This window comes from Hyperolius riggenbachi, chromosome 10, assembly GCF_040937935.1.
Source record: "Hyperolius riggenbachi isolate aHypRig1 chromosome 10, aHypRig1.pri, whole genome shotgun sequence".
Taxonomy (NCBI): domain Eukaryota; kingdom Metazoa; phylum Chordata; class Amphibia; order Anura; family Hyperoliidae; genus Hyperolius; species Hyperolius riggenbachi.
In genome coordinates, this window is record NC_090655.1 from 14656306 (window position 1) to 14684282 (window position 27977).

A 27977-nucleotide genomic window follows, 5' to 3' on the forward strand; every position below is an offset into this window, starting at 1 on the left:
GCGACTTCTGGTGACAGGTACACTTCTCAGAGATGTGGAGGAAGTGTCGCCAATCACTGGCAGAGTAATAGCTTTATTCTAATTGCTTCCAGGGACACTGTAGTTTATGAAGCCCCATTGGGTGAGGTAGCTGGGGCATTACAGCAAGTTTCTTAGTGCCTCTCTTGGGTTATAATATCCTGTAACCAAAGCGCTGTCTGTAAACAACCTGCAGCCCCCAGAGTACAACAGACCCTGCAAATGGCCTTTTGAATGAATAACAATAATGTAGTGTCAGGTCTCCAATTTCTCATAAAAGATAATTTGCATATTCAGTTGTGATGCAATATAAGTAACTACAGTTACCGGTAACTGTACTGTTACAGTCTTTAAAGAGGAACTCCAGCCTAAACAAACATACTGCCATTAAGTTACATTAGTTATGTTAATTAAAATAGATAGGTAATATAATCTCTTACCCGTCCTGTTTTAAAAGAACAGGCAAATGTTTGATTTCATGATGGCAGCCATCTTTTTGGTTGAAAGGAGGTGACAGGGAGCATGAGACAGTTCCACCTGTCCTGTGTCCTGAGCACCTCTCCCAGTTGCTAGGCAACGAATAACCACATAGGAAATTCCATCATGCTCTGCAAAGCATCAGGGAAAAAAGCCCGGGCTTTTATTCTTTGATGGGTGGAGCTTAGGTAAAAATGCAGCTAAAAATGAGGCTTGGGTAAGAAAAACAAAGTTCTGATGCTGTGAAACTGTTAAAGAAACACTAAGCCTTTTCAATTCTGCTGAGTAGATTTTTAGTCCGGAGGTTCACTTTAAGAACCTCTTCCCCCTCCCCCAGGAATACTTACTTTGGAGGGGGGAAAGGCGGAGGCATTTGCATCCTAATGAGGCATCCTCCATCCTCCTGAGCCTTGGTGATGGAATCCCCCGAACATGCCTGGCTTTCCGATTGGGCTCAGATGGAAATTGCCGAGCCTAATTGGGTCAGCACTACTGCACAGGTGACTTTACTGCGCTGGAGCTGGGGAAGGTAAATATTGAAGGTGCTATTGCTTTTGGGGGATCCAGCGCTGGAACCGAGGGGCTGAGGAGGAAGGGGGATCCTCATTAGGACCCAGAGGCTTCCCTCTCCTGAGGCAAGTATCCCCCGGGGTTTTTATTTTTTTTTTTATACAAATACCTTCTGTTTTAAGACGGCACATTACCCTGAGTGTTGCTTTTTAGTAGGAGGGCTTTTCGGTCTCTCTTAGTCCTCTATACTTTCCTAGTGATTTTGGGTCACCCTGAGCTGCTTGGGTATTCTGTTGTTCTGGTCCACGCCCCTATCCCATAGAGCCATATCAATCCCTGTCATGCACTGATGAGAAACAAAAGTCTGAAACGGGCTGTCTGCATGTGGGGTTGGTGTGGCTTTGTAAAATGTATAAGCTATAGGCAATAGGCTGTCTATACACCAGCGGTTCTGGATGTAATCCTGGCTTCAGGGGCATTAAGAGATAATTTGCATAATCAGGAGTGATGCATTGGGGTTAACCACAGTTGCTCACTTAGGGCTGCTTCACACTACAAGAGCTTTTTAAGCGCTAATGTATTTTTGAAAAGCTCTTGCTAATGCAATTCTATGCGGGATTTTTACAAAATCACATTGCCCCGGTGTGAACACACACATAGGATAACATTAGCAAGAGCTTTTAAAATCGCAAAGCGCTCAGAAAAGCTCTTGTAGTGTCAACTGGCCCTTAGGCCTAGTTCACATAAAAAATTGCCAGCGCAAACTCTGAGTACTTTTGTGAGCGCTTTTCCCTACACTTACATAGCAGTTTGTACTTTAAGCAATTTTCTTTGGGGATTTTTTTTTCCTTCCTGCTGATAATCTGGAAGTGAACTCTTTGACTTGGAACTGAATAATTACAATGTAATAATTTTTAAATTCGCTTTTCTATAGCGCTTTGCAATTCCCCTATACTTTGTATTGAAGCGCAAACGCACAGGAAATGGTGCAGGAGCCACATTTGCGATTGGAAAGAAAGCTCATCGCTCGTGTGACAATACTCACACTGAGAAACATTGCTCAAGTGCTTTTAAAGTGAACCTTAAGTCAGGGGGAAAAAATGAGTTTAACTCACCTGGGGATTCCCTCAGCCCCCTGCAGCTGATCGGTGCCCGCGTAGAGTCGCTCCGATCCTCCTGGACCCGCCGACGGCCACTGCCGGTTTCGCCGTCACCGGCCGTCAGGCTGGGAACGCGAGTAATTCTTCGCGTTCCCAGCCACAATAGCACCCCCTATACTGCTATTGCGGCCTTCCTAGCCGCAATAGCAGCATACGGGGTGCTATTGTGGCTGGGAACACGAAGAATTACTCGCGTTCCCAGCCTGACGGCCAGTGACGGCGAAACCGGAAGTAGCCGCCGGCGGGTCCAGGAGCATCGGAGCGAGGCTGCGAGGGTACCGATCAGCTGCAGGGGGCTGAGGGAAGCCCCAGGTGAGTTAAACTCATTTTTGTTCCCTGACTTAACCCTCTGGGCGAAACAATTATATCGCCCAGGAGGTGGCGCAGCACTATTTTTTAAATTTTTTTATTTTTTAAATCGTGTCCCTGGGCTCGCTACATGACAGCCGCAGCGGCATCCCCCCACCCACTCCGATCGCCTTTGGCGATCAGATTAAGCAGGAAATCCCGTTCAGAATGGCATTTCCTGCTGGGCTTCCCCGGTCGCCATGGCAACGGGGCGGGATGACGTCACCGGCGTCATGGACGTTGTGACGTCAGAGGGAGTCCCGATCCACCCCTCAGCGCTGCCTGGCACTGATTGGCCAGACTGCGCGAGGGGGGGGGGGTGCGCGGCACGGCGGGTAGCGGCGGATCGGCGGCGATCGGAAGTTACATGCAGCTAGCAAAGTGCTAGCTGCGTGTAACAAAAAAAACTATGCAAATCGGCTCACCAGGGCCTGAGAAATCCTCCTGCATGATATACCCCGAGCTCAGCTCGGGATTATCGCTCAGGAGGTTAAGGTTCACTTTAAAGCGCTTGTAAACATCGGCAGCGCTTTTAAAAAACAAAAAGCGCTCATAGTGTGAACAAGCCCTTAAAGTTTACCTGAGCCGAAAGGAGGCAAACGTTTTATATATACCTGGGGCTTCCTTCAGCCCCTCCACACAGATCGCTCACGCACAGCCGTCTTCCACCTCCTGGATTGTCCCGTAGAAGCCCCATTATCTTTGGGCAGTGGGGCCAGTTGGCGCAGTCCGCGCGCGCCCCGTGTCTCTCTCTCCTATGGCTAGAAGCGTTCTGTGCCTGTGCAGTAGTACTTCCCCCATGTGAGATGGATAACCTTGGGATGGGATAACCTTGCTTTAATTTTGCTTCCCACACCCAGCAGTGGCGTGTTAGTGCCCTCACCCGTCCCTCGCCCTAACGCGCAGTGACATCTCGCTGTAGCGTGGTGCGGGGAGGCTTTGAGTTAGTACAGCGGTACGGTGTGAATAATTCAGGTAGACAGCTGTTTTATGGCCTTATATAACAAACAATGCAAAACCATTGTTCCACATTAATTAGGAGCGAACGCCTCTGCTCGGCCCCCCGCTGACCCTGCTTATAATAACGCTCTGCGCTGCTCGGGGATTTACCTTTCATGACTCGCGGCCGCGTCGAGCGCTCGCCGAGCTCTTTATTTCCGTCGCTGCGTGGGCACGCTGGAGATTTCCTGTGAAATCAGGCGAGCGGAGGCTCCGGCTCAGAGTCCACCCAGTTATCCTCCGCTGCAGTGAAATTATGACGGAGATCTATATGTGGAAATCGCCCTGGTGACTGGTCCTCCGATCAGTGATGCACACTGGTTTATGCATGCAGTTGGGAACTTTGAAATATTCACTTTGAAGACTGCATATTTACGTGTGTTTTTTTTCTCTTAAAGGGACCCTGAGCAGAGACATAAAAAGCAAATCTGCACTTACCTTGGGCTTCCTCCAGCCCCCTGTGACCTGCGGGTTCCCTTGGTGTCCTCTGGGTTTCCTCAGTCCCGCTGGCGGCTCCGGTAGGTGCGTAACCTCAGCCGAAGTTGTGCTCAACTGCGCATGGGCAGCCCATCCGCACACCTGGCTTGATCACGCGCCCATCGCTGTTAGCGTCCTGCCCATGCGCAGTTTCAAAAGACTAAACCCCGCAGGACGCTTATGGTGATGGGCATGTGATTGAGCCGCGTGCACAGATGGTCCCTGCATTTACCCTCAGTTGCGCACCTAATGGTTCCAACTGCCGGAGCACAGAGTGGACTCAGAGGATGCCGAGGGACTTTGCAGGCTACGGGCGCCTGAAGGAAGCTCTAGGTAAGTTCAGATTTTCATTTTCTACCTCTGTTCTGGGTCCCTTTTCAAAAAAAAAGAAATCCCCTTCCAGCTGTGGACATCTAAAATAAAGCCAAGTGAAAAGTTAAAGCACCACTATTGTAAAAAGCGGGTAGATTTGACATGTTTTGTAAAGAATGAAGATAATACTGAGAATTCCCCATGAGGTGCCAGACAAGTCCAAAACACTTCCTGCAAAGGATCTATACAAAGCTGTGGCCAGCTTCCCTACTCATTTGCCCAAACTCTGTTTTGGCAGTTGGACTGAGCCACTGCTGTTCAGTAAACACTTTTTTGTAAATATAGGAATATCTGAGAATCCCACATGAGGAGATGGACTAGTCCAAAATCTGACAGATCTGTCCGATTTTCACCATTTATTGTAGGTGACGACGTGTAATTTCTAGTGCATTACTCTGTGAGAAATGTATGCATGTATTTAAAAATGTTATAATTGTCCTATAAGTGAGCTGAAAGCCAGAGTACGGGTTGTCATTGAAATGCTAATGTTTCTGAGCTGGTGCAAATATTATGCTCATTTTAAGCACATGCAGCTTGCAAGTGCACCAACAACTGGTGCAAATCAATTGGTCCATTTCCAAGTGGCATTTGCTTGCTGCAGTGTCAGTGGTGTATGCGGGGGAAGGGACAGCTGCTGTGTCAGAGGTGTAAGCAGGGGAGGGAATAGCTGCAGTGTCAGAGAGGTGTAAGCAGGGGAGGGGACATCAGCAGTGTCAGAGAGTTGTATACAGGGGAGGGGATAGCTGCAGTGTCAGAGAGATGTAAGCAGGGGAGGGGACAGCTGCAGTGTCAGAGAGGTGTAAGCAGGGGAGGGGACATCAGCAGTGTCAGAGTTGTATACAGGGGAGGGGACAGCTGCAGTGTCAGAGAGGTGTAAGCAGGGGAGGGGACAGCTGCAGTGTCAGAGAGGCGTAAGCAGGAGAGGGGATAGCTGCAGTGTCAGAGAGGTGTAAACAGGAGAGCTGCAGTGTCAGAGAGGTGTAAGGAGGGGAGACGACAGCTGCAGTGTCAGAGAGGTATAAGCAGGGGAGGGGACAGCTGCAGTGTCAGAGAGGTGTAAGCAGGGGAGGGGACACCTGCAGAGTCAGAGAGGTTTAAGCAGGGGAGTATAGATGCAGTGTCAGAGAGGTGTATCCAGAGGAAGGGAACAGTTTCATGATCATCAATATTTAAAGCACACATACTGTAGAGCTGGACATTTCCACCACAGCATCAATGAAGACCCAATACGGTGGTTGATAGAGGGACGCTGTGAGGCCCCTCTAGTCTACAGGAACTGGTGTTGTCACAACCGCTGCATCCCTGGTTGCTATGCAACTGGTAGTAATTTGATTGGTTATCTCAACTCCTTTTCAATCTGCATTTACTTTGCAACATTTCTTAAAATTATCTGCTTGACCATCTCTACTGCCTTCCCCTCCCCCTTATGTCAACCATGCTTTATGCAGAGAGGGCAGCAAAGGTAACATTTTATACATACCTGGGGCTTCCACCAGCTCCCTTTGGTCTGATCGGTCCCTCGCTGTCCTCCTCCACCTCCTGAATCCTCCGCTATGGCTCCCAGTAATCCGGCCAGGCAGGGCCAGTCGGCACGTGCCATCTGGCCGCGTGTGCTCCCTTTCACGCAGTACTGCTGCGCAGGCACAGAACGCTCCCAGCTGCAGGAGGCGGAGGAAAACGGCGAGGGACAGATCATACCCAAGGGGGCTGGAGAAAGCCCCAGGTATGTATACATTTTTTCTTTGGCGCAATCTCAGGTTCACTTTAAGCCAAATATTTAAAGGTAGACACTTCAAGCAATTGAATAAAAACTCTAAGGTGCATTCCAAAAGTTCCTTGTTACAGCACAACAATTACTGCCGCTAATTTTCTGTTCACCGTTTTTCTGTTTTAAAATGCAATTAGGATAGATGGCTAGGAACAGCTTGTTTTGCAGTTGTAATAATTTAGCATTGTGACACGAGTTTGTACAGCACCGCAGAAAGGTTGTTTTTCATCCCCGAGTTTGATAACAAGGATGAGCAGTTTCTTCCTGCCAGATCTCAGAACAAATGTAGGAATCTGAGTGAGAACTGGCGTATCTGAGAGTGCCCCATTTATTAAAGCATTTATTCATTCTCTGTGGCTTTGCTGTGTACTGTGTAGGGGTTTTCTTCCTGGATCAGAAGGCTGAGACTCGAAGGAAGGCTAGATGAAGCACGACTAAGGCACTCTATCACGACTGCGTCCCCCAAGAATTTAGTGTGTGTACATCCACCCCTGATCCCCCTTGGCACATCAGTGAGCGAGCTGCCTGGCATTGTACGCCCTACTTTGCCCCGCCTCGTCAGTGACTCTCCTCATTAGCCACACCGTCAGCCCGTCAGGCTGAGACTCCGCCTTCCTTTGTTTGCTTTGGAACTAAAGCTGTGTACATAGGCTAGATCAGGCAAGGGCAAGCTCAGCCCTCCAGCTGTTACGGAACTACAAGTTCCACAATGCATTTGCCTTTATGAGTCATGACTGTGGCTGTCAGACTCCTGCAATGCGTTGTGGGACTTGTAGTTCCTTAAAGAGAATCTGTACTCTAATATTCTTTCACTAAAAAGCATACCATTCTATTCCTTATTTTCTCCTGTGCCCCTCTGTGCTGTTTCTGCCACTCTCTGCTGCAATCCTGGCTTGTAATTAATAGTTTTAGGCAGTGTTTACAAACAAACTTACCAGCTTGTGATAGGCTCACATAAACAGAGTGTGTGAGTCATACAGAGTGTGCAGGGGGCCTGCAGAGGGTATCACTTCTATCCAATCACAAGCAGCCCTGCACATTCCACACATTCAAGCCTTAGCCCGACAGACAGGATAGAGGAAAGGAGATAAGATTGATTACAGAGACAGTGCAATTAGGAAAGGCTGCAGTAAGCCAGAGCACATTAGAACAGGCATAGGAACTTATAGGATAGAAGAACTAAGGCTGAAAAATTTGTTACAGAGTCTCTTTAACAGCTGGAGGGCCAAGTTTGCCCATGCCTGGGCTAGATAAACATGGCTAAGGCAGCCTATCATGACTGCATCCCCAGGAATTTAGTGTGTGTACATCAGTACCTAATCCTCCTCTGCGTGTCGTTGAGTGATCTGCCTGGCATTGTTCTCCCTACTTGCCCCGCCCGCTCAGTGACGCTCCTGATGTGCCACACCGTCAGCCCGTCAGGCTGAGACTCCGCCTCCCTTTGTTTGCCTTGAAACGAAAGCACACGGCTAAGGCAGCCTATCACGACTGCATCTCCCGGGTGCACACACGCTTCCAATTTGTATTGGATAATTTTATCACTTCCATGTAGTATGAGGGCCAATACATTTAGAGATCTATGAGCACAAAGGGGCTCTAGTCACAAAACTTCTCATACATGACATGTTTATCACCTAATTGATAAAAATAACCTTTCAGTATGTTTACAAGCAAAATAATCACTGAGGGCTTCTTCACACCTAGGACGTTTTTGCAAATTTGTAAGCGCAGGCGATTTTCAAAAGCATCCTTAGGCGTCCTGCACACTGCAAGCGATTCCGATTTTTAATCTTTACTGCATGCTGCGTTTATTGATCCGTTTTTCTGTTGAATGTATTCAGGGAAAATCGGAATTGAAAATCGGAATCAGAAACTGAATCGGAATCGGAAAACGGATTTTCAGTGTGCAGGGAGCCTAAAAGCGTGTGTGCAATGATTCCCTATGGGACTGTTAATATATACGCGTTTCATCTGCTTTCCCCTCATCAAAGCAAAAAATGTAACATAGATAAGGTGAAAACTGCGGAAAACGGGAAAAAGCTTTTTATTAAATCATGGCCATGGTGTAGGTAAGCTCGTATACTACTTGGAAGTGGTAAAATTGGACAATCAAAATTGGAAGAATCTACACACAATACAATAGGTGGTCACACGCACAATACAATAGGTGGTCACACACACGATACAATAGGTGGCCACACACACAATACAATAGGTGGCCACACACACAATACAATAGGTGGCCACACACACAATACAATAGGTGGTCACACGCACGATACAATAGGTGGTCACACACACAATACAATAGGTGGTCAAACAGACAATACAATAGGTGGTCACACACACAATACAATAGGTGGCCACACACACACACAATACAATAGGTGGTCACACACACAATACAATAGGTGGCCACACACACACACAATACAATAGGTGGTCACACACACAATACAATAGGTGGCCACACACACACACAATACAATAGGTGGTCACACGCACAATACAATAGGTGGCCACACACACAATACAATAGGTGGTCACACACACAATACAATAGGTGGTCACACACACAATACAATAGGTGGTCACACACACAATACAATAGGTGGTCACACACACACAATACAATAGGTGGTCTCACACACACACAATACAATAGGTGGCCACACACACACAATACAATAGGTGGCCACACACACAATACAATAGGTGGTCACACACACAATACAATAGGTGACCACACACACAATACAATAGGTGGCCACACGCACAATACAATAGGTGGTCACACACACACAATACAATAGGTGGTCACACGCACAATACAATAGGTGGTCACACGCACAATACAATAGGTGGTCACACACACACAATACAATAGGTGGCCACACACACACACAATACAATAGGTGGCCACACACACACACAATACAATAGGTGGTCACACACACACAATACAATAGGTGGTCTCACACACAATACAATAGGTGGCCACACACACAATACAATACAATAGGTGGCCACACACACACACAATACAATAGGTGGCCACACACACACACAATACAATAGGTGGTCACACACACACAATACAATAGGTGGTCACACACACACAATACAATAGGTGGCCACACACACACACAATACAATAGGTGGCCACACACACACAATACAATAGGTGGTCACACACACAATACAATAGGTGGTCACACACACACAATACAATAGGTGGCCACACACACAATACAATAGGTGGTCACACACACACAATACAATAGGTGGTCACACACGCAATACAATAGGTGGTCACACGCACAATACAATAGGTGGTCACACGCACAATACAATAGGTGGTCACACGCACAATACAATAGGTGGTCACACGCACAATACAATAGGTGGTCACACACACACAATACAATAGGTGGCCACACACACAATACAATAGGTGGTCACACGCACAATACAATAGGTGGTCACACGCACAATACAATAGGTGGTCACACACACACAATACAATAGGTGGTCACACACACAATACAATAGGTGGCCACACATGTGGCCCCCCCATTATTTTTGGATGGGCCACAGTGGTAAATTCTGATACACTTTTCAGAAAATTGAATCCTATAGGGTAGATGAATTTCTCAACTTATAGAATTTTTCAGTGCTTTTCACTTGTTGTTTTAAAATAATTCTGGCAAAAGTAGATATATTATACATTTTGTCAGTTTTTAAAACTTATAATCGGTCAGGAAAAAACGTAATTCTTGAATTGAAAAAAAATGTATATAAGGAATTATATCATGTGAGGTTTCAGTGCACCAGTTCTGGACTGAATAGAACATTTTTTGAATGTTCAAAATATTTAAAAAGAAACCCTTTGAGATAGACTATGGGAGGGGTGTGGCCTGAAGGGGTGTGGCCTGATTGAATACAAATATATATATATATATATATATATATATATATATATATATATATATATATATATATATATATATATATATATATATATATATATATATATAAATGATATCAGCGGATACCCAAAAACCCGCGCCACCCCCAAGCCCACCTAACCCTATATCACTACCCGCTAGATCTGTATAGCAGATTGTATACTATGTGCACATAGATTAAAAAAAATTAGAGCTGCGCAGCCCAAAAACAATAGTCCAACCTGACATATGCAGGGTTAAGGAGAGGATCCAACAATTGCACTTAATTTTTCCAGAAAAATTGTGGAAGGATAGGGCACTAGGTGTCCTCCACTCCCAGCCAAGATGCATAGATGAATGGTTTCCCAGCAGTCCTGTAGCCATACAACGTGACCCAGAAGTTGCAACAAATGCCAGTCAGCTGTCGCCTGCCAGGCATGCTCAACACCTTCCAATGCACAGCCCATACATATATAGTTGTGGAGATGCATACACATCTGCCCAGTGTTCTCCCCAGGCTCTTTTAGCCGGGTGCTTCACCCGGCTAGTTTTGGTGACCACCCGGCTGTCATCAGCTCAACTCCACCTCTGCTGTAAGCAGAAATGTGCAGAGAAGCACTGGCCCTGCATTCTTTCATCTCGCCCCACCCGGCTACTTTTTCATGCCACCCGGCTACTTTTTCATGCCACCCGGCTGGAAAAAAATTCTGGGGAGAACACTGTCTGCCTGTATGCCTAATAGGCCATCTGCGTTGCATTTATCAATCCAAGCTGAACAGCATAGGTGTAGAAACAAAGTCCAAGTGAATGCAGCTCATATGTGGTTCGGCAGAAGCATACAGCAGTTCATTGCAGGCAGTGAGGGCCAGGCTAAGAGCAGACCATGCAGCTGAACAAATAGTTGCAAAGAGACACGATAGACAGTTGTTATCACACCGTGTTGACTGGTAGCTTGAAAAGCGTGTGGTGTGCCCAGCTTAAAACCTTTGAAGGCCAACCCCCCCCCCCCCCCAAAAAAAAAAGGCTGAGAGAGAAGGGAAATATTCTCCTGCAATGGTCAGTCCAAACATAATCCATGAAATTCTGATTTTGTATGTCGAAATAAATGTGTTTATGTCTTTGGAAGTTTACAGCATTGTTTAAATTATTATTATTATTATTATTATTATTATTATTATTGTTTTGTATTGATTTACAATTGTATGTAGTGCAACCTAGAACCATGCACATCACTAACTGTCCCTCCAGCAGACTCATTAATGTGTAGGGCCAATTTAGGGGTAAGCCAGTAAACTACAATTTCCAGTCTGCGGCAGACTTTAGAGTGGCCTTGCAAACACATACAATCCATCCCAATAAGTTGTTAACCTTGTCGAGCAGATATTGAGGGGAAGTATGTGATCAGTTTTATCACCTGATGGAATTGAAAGGCTATGATGTGCTGTAAACAATTACTGCTTTAGGACCTAATCCTTGACCAGCAAATCAGAGCTTCATAAATCTGTCACATGATTGACTGATCACATGCTTCTTCATGAGTTATGATGAACACGATGAACACCCATGAGTGGGTCAGAAAGGGAGAAGCGCAACTTACAATGTACACTTGAGTCTCCCTCTGTAAATAGACAGACATGGGTTCACATTAAAGCAACCTTGTATTAACTTATATGCAGGCTGTCGTGTTTATTCCCTGTTAAAAAATATTGTTTCTCTTACCATTGTGCTGATCCTTTGCTTTAAATACTCTGAAGTCACTGGCCTGCAGATCAGCATGGGCGTAACAATGGGTGTGGGTGTTCTAAGGGGCCTGTCACTCACCCCCCCCCCCCCTTATGCAAATGGGTTATTATGGCTCTGTACAAATTAACAAGCTGACACATCATTGCATTCCAGCGGTTCTGGAGGTGTGTTTAGCTGCTAAGAGTAGAATGGTTAATTTGCATATATTCAGCAGTGTTGCTCTGGGAGACATCTCAAGCTCACTCCAACCTGAATTATCGCAAATTCTTTCTGTTTTAGGAAAGCAAACTTTTGTTTTTCTTAACATCGTAGTAAAGGGGCTTTTAGGACCATTGTAGTCCCTTACACACTCCAATGAGTTCTGGGTCACCATGAGCTTGCTGGTTAGTCTGTGCCTTATGCAAATGGGTGTGGGTGACCTGAGGGCCTGTCACTCTCCCTCCCCTTATGCAGATCAGCAAGCACACTGTGCATATACTTACCTCATCGTGGCTCCACTCTCTCCTCTTCACTCTGCAGTGTGCACCACTGTTCCTCCATAAGGATCCAAAGCATTCCACATGACCTTGGGGCCTTACAGAGGAAAGTTCATGCATGCTGTAGGCTGAAGAGGAGAGAACGTAGCCACGGCAACATAAGTGTGTGCATGCTGTGCTGCTGCTCTCATTCTGGGTGACCCGGGGGTTACAAGTAGGCCACAATGGGGGTGGGTATGGCCAGGTTTTTTTCTTTATAGCACGGGCCACACAACCTTTTCAAGGTGGACCCATGTAGTCTAGGTATGCCCCCGCAGATCAGGTTTTCTTATGAGAGCTTGACTCACTGACTGCATGGCTGCTCCCAGTTGTACCGTTGACACCCCCCTCCCCCCACCCCCCCCCCCCCCAAAAAAAAAATTATGGTATCCTTTAATATTTTTTTTTTAGGGAATAAAGATGGCAGACTCCATATGCTTCTCACTATAGGTTGTCTATAATTTCTACAACACTCTTGGTACTGATTAATCTGTGTAAGCTAGCGATGGTCTAGCCATTGACGGGGGACTGTCACAGACGCACATCACAGGGCTTTAGGGTCCTAAACTTGCTGATCTCATCTGCCTTTATCTCCTGCTCACTGATCTCTCTGTCTCTCTTTTGTCACTTGTTCCCGTGGTCCGTCTCTTGTGGACTAACCCAAACTCTGTTGCACTCTGTGCTTTGACTCTCTCCACTCCTCCCCTTTGTTTCTGTGGCCCTGCGCCCCCCTGTGGTGGTGTCTGTGATGTGCACCCTCCAGGCTAGCCTTGGATGACGTTATCCGGCACAAGCAGCTCAACCTATCATCCCGTTTTTCACCCAGGGTGGCGGGGGAGAACGATTTCCTGCAGACCGTCATCAACAAAGTCATCGCCGCCAAGGAGGTCAACCACAAAGGTCAAGGTATGTCGTTTAACGCTGCGTTACCACCATGGCCGAGCCGCCGGGAGAATCCTCACCGCTGCTCTGTAATTAAAATATCAGTGCGCCAAGTGGAGAGTTTTTTATTTTAATTAAAATAAATGATTGCTTTCTCGGAACGAGGAGAAGATCGTTTCTCACCTCTGCAGGAGATAAGCATCCAGTTGGTCTGTTAGAACTAATCTCATTATCATAGAAACAGCGCTAGTTTTACTCCTGCTTTTTTCAAATAGAATTCTTCAAACTGGCTCTTATGCCAACAAAGCTGGAAGAGTATTGTAGTCTTTCTGCTCAATGAGAACCTGTAATGAAAGCAGTATCTATTAGGTTCATGGTACCCACTTGCTGGTGTATTTAAAGAGGTGGTTCCATGGTGGGCAGATGAAACACAGAGGCATTGTTCTTTGCCTCATGACATGCATCTGTGTCCTGACACCACCGCTCTCTGCGCCCCCCCCCCCCCCCCCCGCACTATGGCCCCCAAGATTAGCGACACTATTTGTTGCTGTCTCATAGGTAAACATGGGGAAGAGGGATTTCCTGTTTAAACCGCCTGCCAGGGGCATTCCTGCAGGGTTTACAGAGCTGCTATTGGGCAGCTCTCTCTCCCTGGCCACGCCCCTACCATTCCCCCCACCTCCCTGCACATTGTGAATGAGACAGTCTCTCATTCCAGCTTTTTGACCCAATGGTCACGAAAGTGGGCCAGTGTGGCAGGGAGTGGGAGTTTTTGCAGCTACCTAATCCGCTCAGCCACCCGGCCCCTCCCCCCCCCCCCCCCCCTCTGATCAGGTTTTTTTTTTTTTACGACCCCCACCTCATGCTCTCTTTAAGGGCCCATTTCCACTTGTGCGGTGCGAAATCGCCGCTGATTCCTCGCTGACGAAATCGCATGCGGGTGCGATTCCGCATGCGTATTTTACCGCGATTTCACATAGGTTAGTATTTATGCAATTTTAACCATGTCACTGCCTGTGTGATTTAACATTAGTTTCTATGCGAAATCGCGGTAAAATACGCATGCCAAAACCGCATGCGATTTCCCTATTAAATACATTAGCGGCGATTCGCATAGCGGTGTGCGGAGTCCGCATGCGGATTCGCAATAGTGGAAACAGGCCCTAAAAGACCACAATCGTGAAATGTGTAAAGAAAAAAAAAAAAGACTGCTGCATAAAAGAAAGAAGTCGTAAGAAGAGTAAGGGTTAATAGTTGGAAAAAAAAATCGCTCCACTTCCAATGAGTGGACATGGTGGTGCCTTTGGGCCTGATGGATGTATCTCCAATGTTATTTTTCTTGTTACAATGAGGCTAATGGCAAGTATCATGAGATATTTTCTGTGACTTCATTTAGCAGGACCTGATGTCTCCCTCTCAGATCAGGCAGCAAGTCTGTGAAAAGTTATGAAATTTTCAATAAAAATTTTGAAACAAAAAAACAAATTAATCTCTCTTGCTGTTTAGATTAACATGACATTGTGCATGAGACACTGTTACTTACGGACTTCTGAGATACTCTATTGCCTGACGTGGGGGAGCAATTAATCCTCCTATTGATGCAAGAAAAGATTCCACTTTCCTTGAGCTGATAGTCATTGGACCATCCCAACAACATATTAACACGTGCAGAATGCTGACAGCCGCGGGAGCGCATGATCGAGTATGCACAGTAGCCAGTGACTTATCTAGTTGGCGAGCTTTTAGATAGGGACAGCGGCATAACTAAGAGGACAGGAGGAAATCAAGGGACCTGATAGACATGATACCCCACGGACTGTATATCTCTTATACTGCTTCCTATGCCCTCCTCACTCCTATGGACTATATATCCTAGCCTATATACTGTCCCTTATATCCTCCACACCCTTATGGACTGTATACCCTTCCCTATAATCCCACAGCCACCCCCTTCCCATACTAATGATATTGTTTTGCTTTGCCAATGCTTAATGTGTTTGGCCCTGCAAATGAAGGTTTCTCAGATGAGGGGAGGGGGGGGGGGGTGTGTGGCTGAAAGCCCTAGACAAGTAAGGGCTGGTTCACACGGGCGTCTGCTGAGCTTTTGCTTGGCATTGCGTTCAAACGCCAGCGTTTAAACGCCAGCGTTTAAAAGCTAGCTTTTGAAAAGCATTCAAGGCTAGCAGTTCTGGTCTCTGCTATTGTTTCCTCGCGTTTACCGCCTCTGAAAGCAGCATGTTGCTTTTGAGACTAGACGCAACGCTGGGATCTACTGCCAGGCTTTCATGAAAGCCTGCAAAAGCCAGCTCTAAACGCTCCCATTCACTTGCATGGGATGGCAGTAGATCCCAAAAAACGCTGCGTTAAACGCCACAAAAACCCCCGTCTGAACCAGTCCTAAACCTCCACTTTTTTTTCCCCACACCTCGGGTGTTCTTTAACATCTCAGTTAGCTGTTGCTGATCTCCCAACACAACTTCTCTTGAGCGAGTCTTTCTGTCTTGCGGTCTGACACGTGTATTGAAAGTATTGCTTCCTTTTTCTGCACTGAAACAGGAACTAATGTTCGTGGATCGCTGCATCCAAAATAGTCTTTCAGATCCTGGTTGGGGCTGAACACTTACATCATAACTGCACTTGGCTGCATAAAAACGGTTTACTGACTCCTCCTCTTGAACTGCATAAATAAAGTGAGATCTGGCCAGTGCCGGTTCCTACCCCATGCCTGCAATTTCCAACGAATATGACCTCATTTCCTGCCTACTTAAAGAGGAACTGTCGCGAAACTCTTACAATTTAAAGCGCATACAAATAAGAAGTAGGTTTCTTCCAGAGTAAAATGAGCCCTATATTACTTTTCTCCTAGGTTGCTGTCTCTTACTGTAAGTAGTAGAAATCTGACATTACTGATCGGTTTTGGGTTAGTCCATGTCTTTATGGGGGATTATCTGCATGGTCTTTATTCTTTATAAAGACACTCCCTGAAAAGGATTCATACAAAGATGCTTGCCAGCCTCCCTGCTCACCGTAAACTTTTTGGGCAGTTGGATGGAGCAACTGCCATTCACGAAGTGCTTTTTGAAAATCAAGAAATAGATTTGAACCGCCCATAAGGAGATGGGCTAGTCCAAAAACCTGTCGCTTTTGTCAGATTTCTACTACTTGCTGTAAGTGACAGCAACATAGGAGAAAAGTAATGTATGGCTCATTTTACTCTGGAAGAAACGTACTTCTTAAGTGTTGTATGTGTTTACCTATATATTTTTAATTTTAAGATTTTCGCGAAAGCGGTCCTTTTAGGAAACTAAGAAGAAGACGGGGGTAAAAACTAACATGATGGGCATAAAGGGCTCGATTCACAAAAGGTTGCTAACTCAGCCCGCCTAAAAGCTCTTATTGATCGCGCGCAAAGGTTATCGCTTTGCGGTGCGTGCGAATCGTCGCACCGGGTGAGACTATAATGTCGCACTGGGTGCCTCTAAAACGTTGCACTGGGTGTGCCCAAAACGTCACACTGTGTGACTTTTCGAGCGCACCCAGTGCAACGGTTTAGGGGCACCCAGTGCGACGTCATAGTCGCACCCGTTGCGATGTTTCGCGCTCAGCACTAAACTTTGCGCGTGCTAACTTAGGCGTGCTAAGGGTATTTTAGGCGTGCTAACTAAGTTAGCACCCTTTTGTGAATCAAGCCCAAAGTGTCAATTTTCTAGCGACCTCTGAAGAGAGATACAAAGCGAATAAATTGGTATACACTAAGTATAGTATGTAAGTGGGTAATCGGGCGTATTTCAAAATTTTGCATTGTATAGGTTTCTGGGTATAACAACTTTAAAGGAGTTCTCTAACCCCCCTGGCGGTATGATTATTTCCAGATTTTAGATTTTTTGAAAAATGTTTCAGACCCTAAAATCAGGAAAAAATCATGCCGCCAGTGTCTCTGTAGCAGGCCCTGCTCTCACTCACTTCCCTGGGCTCCAGCGCTGCAATTTTACCTCCCTCCTCCAGGTGGCGCTGTAACTCAGTGGTGAGATAGATGATGCGATCTCACCAGAGTGATTCAGAGCCTCGGAGGACAGGAAGGAGAAAGACTACCGACGTCTGGTCCCCCAGGAGGTGAGTTAAAACACCTGCTGCGCGCTATACTCTGCATAGAGCTCCCGGCGGCTAGCCCGAGCATATTACCACCAGTTAGGTTAATGTGTTTTTTTTTTTTTTTTTACTTACCTGGGGATTCTATCAGTCCCATGCAGACGTCCTGTCCCATGGCAGTCCTCAAGGATTATCATGTACCCGCCGCTGCTCACTTTCCCTTTTTTGTCTGAGACGAACGCCACTGCGTCTGCACTGCCCTGGCCATGCACATCCTCGCTATCGCTTATGTCGCCGGGACCGTCCTTCGCAGGTGCAGTACAAAGTTTTCTCGTACTGCGCCTGCGAAGGTCGTTCCCGGCGTCGTGAGCAGGAGCGAGGATGCTCGCTGCAAGGGCGGCGCAGTGTCGGTCGTCTTGTTAGATGAAAACCTGAGGATCCTTGAGGACCGACGTGGGACAGGACATCTGCAGGGGGTAAGTAGAAGCTCCAGGTAAAAAAAAAAAACATTAAAGAGAACCTGAACTGAAAATTAGAAGTTAAAATAAACATGTCATACTTCCTGGGTAGTCTGCTTATCAAACTTTCTTACTGCGTCCTGTTTGTCCACTGTGATCAATGGAATTCTCTGTCCTCCATTTTTAAAATCCCCATTACCCCATAACTGCTTCCTGGTAAGCACACTGTTAAACTGTAGTATCACCCACTTCAGCCATAGGGAAACATTGGATGGACATTACCTTGCACATTCAGTTGTAACTGACAGCAAATGGTATATTTCAGTTTTGACACAATATTGTCAGAACGGGAAGGGATCACTGTGAGAAGAAAAATGTGAGCTTCTGAGAGGAACTGACGGTGAGGTTAGTATGTAATATTCATTTGCAGCTACATCATGTGTTTATATTAAATAATTTTACTCAGTTCAGGTGCCCTTTAAAGGGACTCCGAGCAGTGCAGAAACTATGGAAAGATGCATATCATTTTAAAGCTCTCTTTCTCCTCTTTCCAATGATATATAATCCGCCGCCCTAAGCCTTTTAGTTTCCGCTATTTTTGCGACCAAAATTTCTGCAATTTCGATCGCGAAAATAGAGAAAACTAAAAGGAGTAGGGCGACGATTTAGGTGTCGTCAGAGGAGAAAGAGAGCTTTAAAATGATATCCATCTTTCCATAGTTACATTGTATTACACAGGACGACACTTTCCCCAGTGTCAGCAGCTCCATTCAGCAGAATGGAGCTGCTGACTTTAGGAAAAAGTCGCCCTGTGTAATACAATGTAACTATAGAAAGATGGATATCATTTTAAAGCTCTCTTTCTCCTCTTTCTGACCACACCTAAAACGCGGCCCTACGCCTTTTAGTTTTTTTCTATTTTCGCAATCGAAATTGCGGTCGCGGCAATTTCAATCGCGAAAATAGCGAAAACTAAAAGGCGTAGGGCGGCGGTTTATATATCATTGGAAAGAGGAGAAAGAGAGCTTTAAAACCTCAGCTCAGCAAGTTCTATAAACTTGGTCACTCCCAGAGTGCACCTCAAAAAATCTGGAGATAGAGCCTTCTGTCATGCTGCCCCTACTCTTTGGAACTCCCTGCCACACCCAGGAGAGACAGCACCATCCCTGGAGCTATTCAAATCCAGACTGAAAAGCCACCTGTTTAGTCTGGCATTTCCAGACTTATAAAATTCTTCCTCTGTACCACGATGGTCGGAGCCATGCTTATGCGCTTTGAGTCCCATGGGAGAAAAGCGCTTTACAAATGTTATTTGTTGTTGTTGTTGTTAAAATGATGTGCATCTTTCCATAGTTTCTGCACTGCTCGGAGTCCCTTTAAGGATGGTAGAGGACAAACCTTATAAAATAAACACAGACCCCCGGAAGCCTGGATGGTGTAGTACGTTTTAAGGGATACACAACAAATGACCAATTGGGGGTTGTTGTACTCACAAAGCTGGGTTGCAAATCTCGGCAACCATCCAATGAAGACAGCTCTAGAAGTAAATATTACACTGCTCCGCTGGAATGTGGGGAGATAGTGGGGGGGATTGTAGGTAGGTGTGTGTTTTACTAGCCACATATGGGGGATTTGGATCATACTAATATTTCACTGAGGGGGTCCCGTGGGTTGTTGCTGCACCCATGTTTAAACTGGCGATGTTTCAACCAGTAACGCTGTCATCCTCTTGATGGGAAGGGTATGTGCTGTCTTGCTTATACTGCTTACAGTAATGCACATTTGAAGCTCTTGAGGGCCAAATGAAATGGCGAGGAGGGCCGAATTTGGCCCGCAGGCCTTGTTTGACACCTGTGCTATGGAGCTTTGCATAGATAGTTTCGTCTGCAAGTCATCTTGCACACGGATCACTGAAGTGTGTGCAAAGAGCAGTAACCTCATCAACCAATTACATCTCTTGTTAAAGCACTCAGATCAATAATAGATGATTTCTGCTCGGCTGCCTCTGGTTACTGCACTCTGCTAATTCTCAGTACTGGTTGCAGAACATTAGGACAACTGTCTCGAAAATCTTAAAATGTAAAATATATGTAAACATATACAGATAAGAAGTGCATTTCTCCCAGATTAAAATGAGCCATAAATTACTTTTCTCCTATGTTGCTGTCACTTACAGTAAGTAGTAGAAATCTGACAGAACCAACAGGTTTTGGACTAGTCCATCTCCTCATGGGGGGAGGGGGGTGGTTTCTCTGGGATTTCTTTATTTTCAAAAGCACTTAGTGAATGGCAATTGCTCCGTCCAACTGCCAATAAAAGTGTACGATGATCAGGGAGGCTGGCCAAAATTTTTGTATAAATCCTTTTCAGGGAGTATCTTTATAAAGAATAAAGGCCGTGCTGAGAATCTTCTATTGAGAGATGGACTAGTCCAAAAGCTGTTGGTAATGTGCGATTTCTACTACGTACTGTAAGTGACAGCAACATAGGAGAAAAGTAATGTATGGCTCATTTTACTCTGGGAGACATGTACTTCTTATGTGTATGTTTTATATATTTTACATTTTTTGCAACGGTGGTCCTTTAATGAATGCTCCAGATTGTATCAAATGACAACCAACAACAGTTGCACATGTATAGTGTGATGGATGGAGTGTGCAGCAGCATTCTGTAACTTTTGTTTGTTTATCCTTGTTGAACTCCAGGTCTCTGGGTCACGATGAAGTTGCTGCCAGGTGACATCCATCAGATTCGCAAGGAATTTCCGCATCTCGTGGACAGATCTACGGCGGTCGCCAGGAAAATGGGATTCCCTGAAATCATAATGCCAGGTGTGTTTCATCTCAGTGTCACAGGCCAATAAATGACAGTGTGGAGTTGTGTTCTTTACGCATCGGCAGCCAGCCTCAGGAGCGCACTTCTAAACGTGAAGAGCGAGTGATATCTTCTGGCGGCAGCTGGAAATGTCACAGTGTCCTGCCTCTCAGCGTTGTGACTTCGCCCTTTTACCGTTCTGTCCTTTGATTGTAAAATGGCACCTTTCATCATCGTAGCCTATGCATCGGGCTATGAGGCTGTGTGTTGGTGAAGTGGCGATCTATGATGTCTGCCGTCGTACTCTATAACTGAAGCAGGGGGTTACGGCACACGGCGCCGAGCAGCGAAACTAGGCGCCACTATAGCTGTGACGCTATAGTAATTAGGAGAAAATCTCCTACTGCGCCTGCGCAGGTCGCTCCCAACAATAGGAGTGTGATCGTGGACGCACGGGGCCTGGGCTGTGCAGGCGCAGATACAGGTGCAGTGGCCAGTTGCTGAAGAATGAAATTTGGCTGCGGCGGGGGACCGGAGAAGCTTTGAGTGACAGCTCGGGCACAGGGCGGGTGCAGGGCACTGGTAGAAGCCCCAGGTAAGTGAAAATCTTTTTTTTTTTTTTTTTTTTTTTTTTTTCTTTTTCTTGCGTTCAGTTTAGGTTCACTTTAACCACCCTAGCGGTAGGATTACTTCCAGGTTTTAGGTTCTAAAAGCGGTACTATTTTTTCACATGCTTTTAGACCCTAACTCATACCACTAGATACCACTGCAGCAGCCCAGCACATTACTCACCTCTCCTGGGTCCAGCTCTGCCGTTCTCCTTCCGTCCACTGGGTGGCACTGTACCCCTACAGTAAGATCGCAGACTGACCATCACCCACAACACACGACGGTCTCACCAGGGGGATTCAGAGCCTCCGAAGGACCGGAAGAAGAATGCCAGCGCCTGGATCCCTGGGGGAGTTGAGTTACAAACGCCATCTGTGCACAGGCTCTGCATAGAATTCCCAGCGACTACCCAGAGTCTGGCTTGGGGTTACCGCTCTGAGCTGTAGCTTTCCGGTCCGAGTCTGACTCTGGCTTACCCATAAGGACGTTAAGAAAATACTCACATTTCCAGTCTTTTAAAACAATGACAAACATACAATCGTACTAATGTAAATAGTAGATTCTATAAAATATTTTAAAGACCAAGGTCTGCCTCTTTGTTTATGTATTTTATGTATACATTTTATTCTGGCACATTGATTGTCTGCCCTGATGTTTAGTTTTCTTACCTCGCTGGCCTTGTTTGGTCATGCAGAGAAGTATGGCCCCGGGGAGAGCTCCTCGTAAAGGTCACCATGCTGGTACACCTGAGTGGTGGCCTTTTCACCCAATCACGGCACCCAGTGACAGCGCTGCAAGCCTGATGGAAACAATATGTGACACCGCGGTGCCCTGTCATTGCTGGGGAATTCTCCCGGCCGATGGTAACATAACACTCACATGGTCACATTGTCACCTCTCACAAGCGTTTAAAGAGGAACTGTAGTGAAAATAACTTGGTTGGTTATTTTTGTTACAATATTTATTTATAAATGATGTAGTCAGTGTTTGCTCATTGTAAAATCTTTCCTCTCCCTGATTTACATTCTGAGATTTATCACAAAAGAACAACCTCTTAAAGAGAGCCTGAGGTGGGCTCATAAAATTATGGTATGTATGATAATGGTGGCCACCAAAACCGCCGCTCTCTGCCACTCCTGTGGGCCGCACTGCCCAATTTTCACTTTCGTGACCTTTGAGTTACAACGCTGGAAGGAGAGAAATCTCTCTGTCACAGAAGTGTACAGGGGGCGTGGCCAGGGAGAGAGAGCGCTGGGGGGGGGGGGGGGGGGGCGCTATAGCGCAGCGGTGGAGGGAGGGGACAGAGAGCTGCGATGTGGGGACACAGAGGAATGTCATGAGACAGAGAACGTGCCTCTCTGACCCATCTGCCCGCATCCGCTCGGGTTCTCATTAAGAGAGTTGTGAGACAGTGATCCTGGTGGGTGGAGGCGCCCAAAAAATACATTTTGTTTGTGGGTATTGCCCACCTCCTCTTAGGCACTCTTTTTGTGTGGGTTTTATTGACCTGAGGAAGCAGACAACACCACGAAACGCATTGTCTAATCCCATTTCTGTGCATTGACCTTATGATGATATGTTGGACTGTTTTGTCTACAGGAGAAGCAAAATACTGTCTCTCCTTATTTACCTGTTTTAACCTTTATTATATACTGTACGTTTTGGGCACCCCCACCCATCAGTATTTAAAAATGTGCAGCCCCTTTAACCAGCACATCTTTCGGTTGTGTGTGAATCCCATTAGAATAGTTTGTTGCGTTGGCGGTATTCTAGAAGCGGCGCTACAAGCCCACGATTGAAAGTTATTAACACGTTCCCGCACATGCCTGACTATGGAAGTTCAGAAGAAGTGATATCAAGCAGCAACTTGCATTGTGTTTAATTTCCGTTAAGAGCGAGTGATGAATAGAAAGCCTCTGGACAGAAAACGGCGAGCCTTACTGGAGTTTAATGTAACAGTCAGGATGTTCTATCGCGGCTGCCGATGCTCATGCATAATTAATAGCGGAACATCAGCGAGCTCTCATGGCTTATAAACCCTAGCTGGTAGAAAACCAGGCCATCACAATGCTATACACTCCATGCTTCTAGGCTACACACGCTCTGAAACAGCAAAGGGAATCTAATCCCACCATCCATCTCAAGCTGAAGTCTGAGAACTATGGGCGACATTTATCAAGAGTTTCTAAGACAAAATATTGGTAGGTTTTTAGAAATCCGGGCAGAACTGTCTCAGACATCCTAAGAAATCACTAAATAGTGCAAATTCCTACTTAAAGGATACCACAACTGACATGTGGCATAATGAGATAGACATGGGTATGTACAGTGCCAAGCACACAAATAACTATGCTGTGTTCCTTTTTTTCTTTCTCTGCCTGAAAGAGGTAAATATCAGGTATGTAAGTGGCTGACTCAGTCTTGACTCAGACAGGAAGTGACTACAGTGTGACCTTCACTGATTAGAAATTCCAACTATAAAACACTTTCCTAGCAGAAAATGGCTTCTGAGAGCAAGAAAGAGATAAAAAAGGGGGAATTACTTATCAGTGAGGGTCACACTGTAGTCACTTCCTGTCTGAGTCAGGACTATGTCAGCCACTTACATACCTGATATTTACCTCTTTCAGGCAGAGAAAGAAAAAAAGGAACACAGCATAGTTATTTGTATGCTTGGCACTGTACATACCCATGTCTATCTCATTATGCCACATGTCAGTTGTGGTATCCTTTAAACTGTTAAGAATAGGAGGAGTTAGGAAGGTCTCTCAGGCAGTGCAGTGTGTGAGGGGAATTGCTGTTGCTGAGGTAACCAACACACCTGCTGTCAGCAGGCTCTGAGTGATGGGGGAGGATCCCTTCACAAATCATGTCTAGCCTGCACTATCTGTAGAACTGCTGTTGAGCATTTCTTAATCTGCGGCAGTTTAGGGATGGATTTGCACTTTTTTTAACTGTAGTGCAGCTCTAGAAATCCACGCTAAACTGCCGCTACTATTTAGGATTTGGGAAGGTTCTTAATATTATGCACAACAGTTCCTCTGCTGGTTAGAAGAGTTTTAGAAGAAAAAACTGTCGGTAATGCTTTGATAAATCTGGCCCTTTGTGTCAGGTATTGTGTATGGTTGGCTTTTTTTTCGTGTAAAGCAAAAGCGCTCTAAAGTTCGCAAGCAAAAGCTCCCATTTGTCTAGCAGTACAAGAGAACCCAGGGTAGGAATATTATTATTATTGTTGTTTTTATATAGTGCCATTGTCTTCGTTGACACTGTACAGAGTAAAAAACAAAACATAACTTGAGTGCATAAAACTACAGACATCGGTATACACAGGGCAGCACAGTGGTGAAGTGGTTAGCACTCTCATCTTGCAGCACTGGGTCCCTGGCTCAAACCCCAGCTAGGGCACTAGTCTACCTGTGAGGAGATTGTATGTACTCCATTTGTGTGAGGTACCTCCGGGCACTCTGGTTTTCTCCCACATCCCAAAAATCATACAGATAAGATAATTGGCTTCCCCCTAAATTGGACCCTAGACTATGATACATACACTGCATGATACATACATAGACATGTGACTATGGCAGGGATTAGATTGTGTGCCCCTCTGAGGTACAGTTAAGTGACAAAACAAAATTGTCTTTACAGCGCTGCGGAACATGTTGGTGCTATATAAATAGTAATAAGATTACAGACTTTGGTATACATAAGACTACCGACATTGGTATACTAAAAACTACAGGCATTGGTACGTACAATACAGAAGTGGCAGACAATATAATTGTTACAGTGACAATGCTTTTAAAGCACATCTCAAGTGACATGATGAGATAAACCTATACACATACTGTATATTATTAGTCCTACTACAATATTGTCTGAAGTCCTTTTCTGTTTTCATGTACAGCAAATGTTAAAGAAAACCTGTAATGGAAAAAACCTCCCCTGGGGGGTACTCCCCTCGGGTGGGGGAAGCCTCCGTATCCTATTGAGGCTTCCCCCGTCCTCCTCGGTCCCACAGCGGCGGCGATAAAGCTCCCCGAACAGCGGGGAAGTAAATATTTACCTTCCCGCCTCCAGCGCAGGCGCAGTATCGGATCTCTGCACGGAGATAGGCAGAAATAGCCGATCGCTGTCGGGCCGCTCTACTGCCCAGGCGCAAGTCGCCTGCACCCGCGTAGTAGAGAGGACCCGACAGAGATCGGCTATTTTTGCCCATCTCTGTGTGGAGAGCCGCAACAGCGCCCCTGCTGGAGCCAGGAAAGGTTAATAAATCAGCGATTGTCAGGCTTGTCGAGGGAGGATTCCGGGACACTTCGGGGGAGCCAGCGCTGGACTGCCTGCAGCTACAGGAGTGGGGGAAGCCTCATTGGGACCCTGAGGCTTCCCCCTCCCGAGGTGAGTACACCCCAGGGGAACTTTGTTTTCTTACATGTTCTTTGTAAAAAAAAACAAAAAAAAACTTAAGGCATCTATTCAAATGAGTTTGTCGAACAGCTTGTTGAATATAGTCTGTTTCCTGAAAAGTAAGTAGAAGCTAAAAGGGTTTTATCTGACCGAGAAAGACTTCCAATGAAGTTTTAGTGCTGGCAAGTTCCAAGGGTAATTAATACTGTTTTGTTTTTCAGCTCAGCCAGGCAGAATTGTTATGGTGGCAGTTTAGAAATGAGTCTTACAATTAAATAGACCCTGAACTCTCCATACAAATGAAATTTGGACTTACCTGGGGCTTCCTCCAGCCCCCGTAGTTTACATAGTCCCCCAACATCCTCCTGGTGTCTTCCTTGGTCCTGGTCCCGGCTCCGTTAATCCACCAACTTTGGCCCGACGTCGCCGGTGCACGCCCCCGCCATACGTCATCACGCTGGCCGGCGGTGTTAATGAACCGTGTATGGGCTGGATTCTTACGCCGGCCGGCGTGATGGCGCATGATGGGAGAGCATATGGGTGACTTTGGCCAAAGTCTGCGGATTAACAGCACCACGGAAGACACCAGAACGACGCCGGGGGACCTTGTGACTTACGGTGGGCTGGTAAAAGCCCCAGGTAAGTCCAAATTTCATTTTTATGGAGAGCTCGGGTCCATTTAAGCTTTTATACTGAAAAATACTGATAAATAAAATGTATCTTTTGTAAAACACATACAGTTAGGCCCCGTTCACACTGCACGCGTTCCCATCCGCGTTTTGGAAACGCGTGCAGGTGGCCGACACGCACGACATCAGACATTGCATAGAGTGCAATGTCTGATGTTCACACTGCATGCGTTCCGGACCTGTGCGGTCCGGGAACGCATGCTGCACGCATTTTTTGTAAAAACGCCTGGCTGTCCCATTCACTTTTCAGTGATGGGATCAGCCACGCAACGCACACAAACGCGGATGGCGTGCGTTCGCATGCGTTGCGTTCCGCATGCGTGGCCATCCGCGTTTGTAATGTGAACGGGGCCTTAATCATCTCATAAGTTATTTTTTTTTTATCACTTCAGGTTTGCTTTAAAGTGTTACTAAAAAAAAAAAAAACAGTTAAACTTACCTGGGGCTTCTTGCAGCCCCCTGCAGTCATCTGGTGCCCATGCCCTCCTTCTGCGACTCCATGAAAGTTGGCCAGTCGTGACCAGTCGAAGGGTACTGCACAAGCACATGCTCTGCGCACACCCTGATGTGCGCAGTAGCGATTTTCCTGTGCTGTGCATGTGCAAAATACTGCCATGCATGGTGATGCGACAAAAAGGCGCATGTCCGGGCAGCTTTCAGGGGGTTGCCACTGCTGGCCACAGATTGGCGCTGGCACAGGATGACTGCAGAGGGGGCTGCAAGAAGCCCCCAGATAAGTTAAACTGTTTTATTTTAACTTTAGGTTTCCTTTAAATGAGGTCAACTGGTGGTTTTCTTCATAAACGTAAAGAGTTGTAATTTATAATTGTATTCCTACAGGCGATTTAAAGTGGATCCGAGATAAACTTTTAAGAATTACATAATTGTGTTCCTTTCATATAGTTTATAGGGCATTCCTGAAGCCCTTATTTTGTTTTTTTTTTAATACTCTAATTCCCTATAAACTAAACAAGCCTTGCCCACAGCTTTTTAGAGTGCCTTGGCACTGTTGCAAGGGCTTATGGGAGCTCAGTCTGGGCAGTAGGAGGAGGAGGTTACTAGCCAGAGATTTCAGAGGCAGTGGGGAGGAGGAGGGAGGAGGAGGAGAGGGGAGTGAATTTGTCACATAACACACAGGCATGCTGATAGCATCTCCAGCCCTCAGCCTGTGACCAACAGAACATGGCTGCCCTCATTGTATCACAGGAATAAATAACCATAAACTATTGAAGCTGTTTACAGCTAGATATGCTGTGTAAACTTTAGATAAGATATATAGACAAGTTACGTTTTCTAGTTAGTTTTTCATATCTGATCCACTTTAAGTATTACACAGATTTTTAAATACCCGTTTCCACGGACCATGTGTCTCTACTCCTCTTGAAGATCATTCTCTCCATAGAGCGAGGGGTATTTCTGGCACATTGCTAACGCACGCTTTCATCGTACTTTACAGGAGACGTCCGCAATGATATCTATGTCACGCTGCTGCAGGGCGAGTTTGACAGAGGCAACAAAACCACCGCCAAAAACGTGGAAGTCACCGTGTCTGTATTTGATGAAGACGGGAAAAGGTTGGAGGTATCGTGTCTTCTGCTGGCTGCCAACTTATTCCCGCTAATTCTCCTGGCCCGTCATCAGATCTCTCCTTTCACAGATCAGAGTTTGATTAACCGCATGATAATGTCATTACAGTAC

General features: G+C 46.0%; 1 protein-coding gene across 1 annotated transcript in view; it reads left to right on the plus strand.

The window, feature by feature from the left end:
• The window catches only part of DOCK1 (dedicator of cytokinesis 1), a 589023-nt gene that overhangs the window by 108558 nt on the left and 452488 nt on the right, over window positions 1-27977 (plus strand). Inside the window, exons 12-14 of the mRNA XM_068258876.1 lie at window positions 13161-13240; window positions 20469-20594; window positions 27736-27860. Of these exons, the coding sequence (XP_068114977.1) occupies window positions 13161-13240; window positions 20469-20594; window positions 27736-27860 (331 nt within the window). The remainder of the gene's footprint in view (window positions 1-13160; window positions 13241-20468; window positions 20595-27735; window positions 27861-27977) is intronic.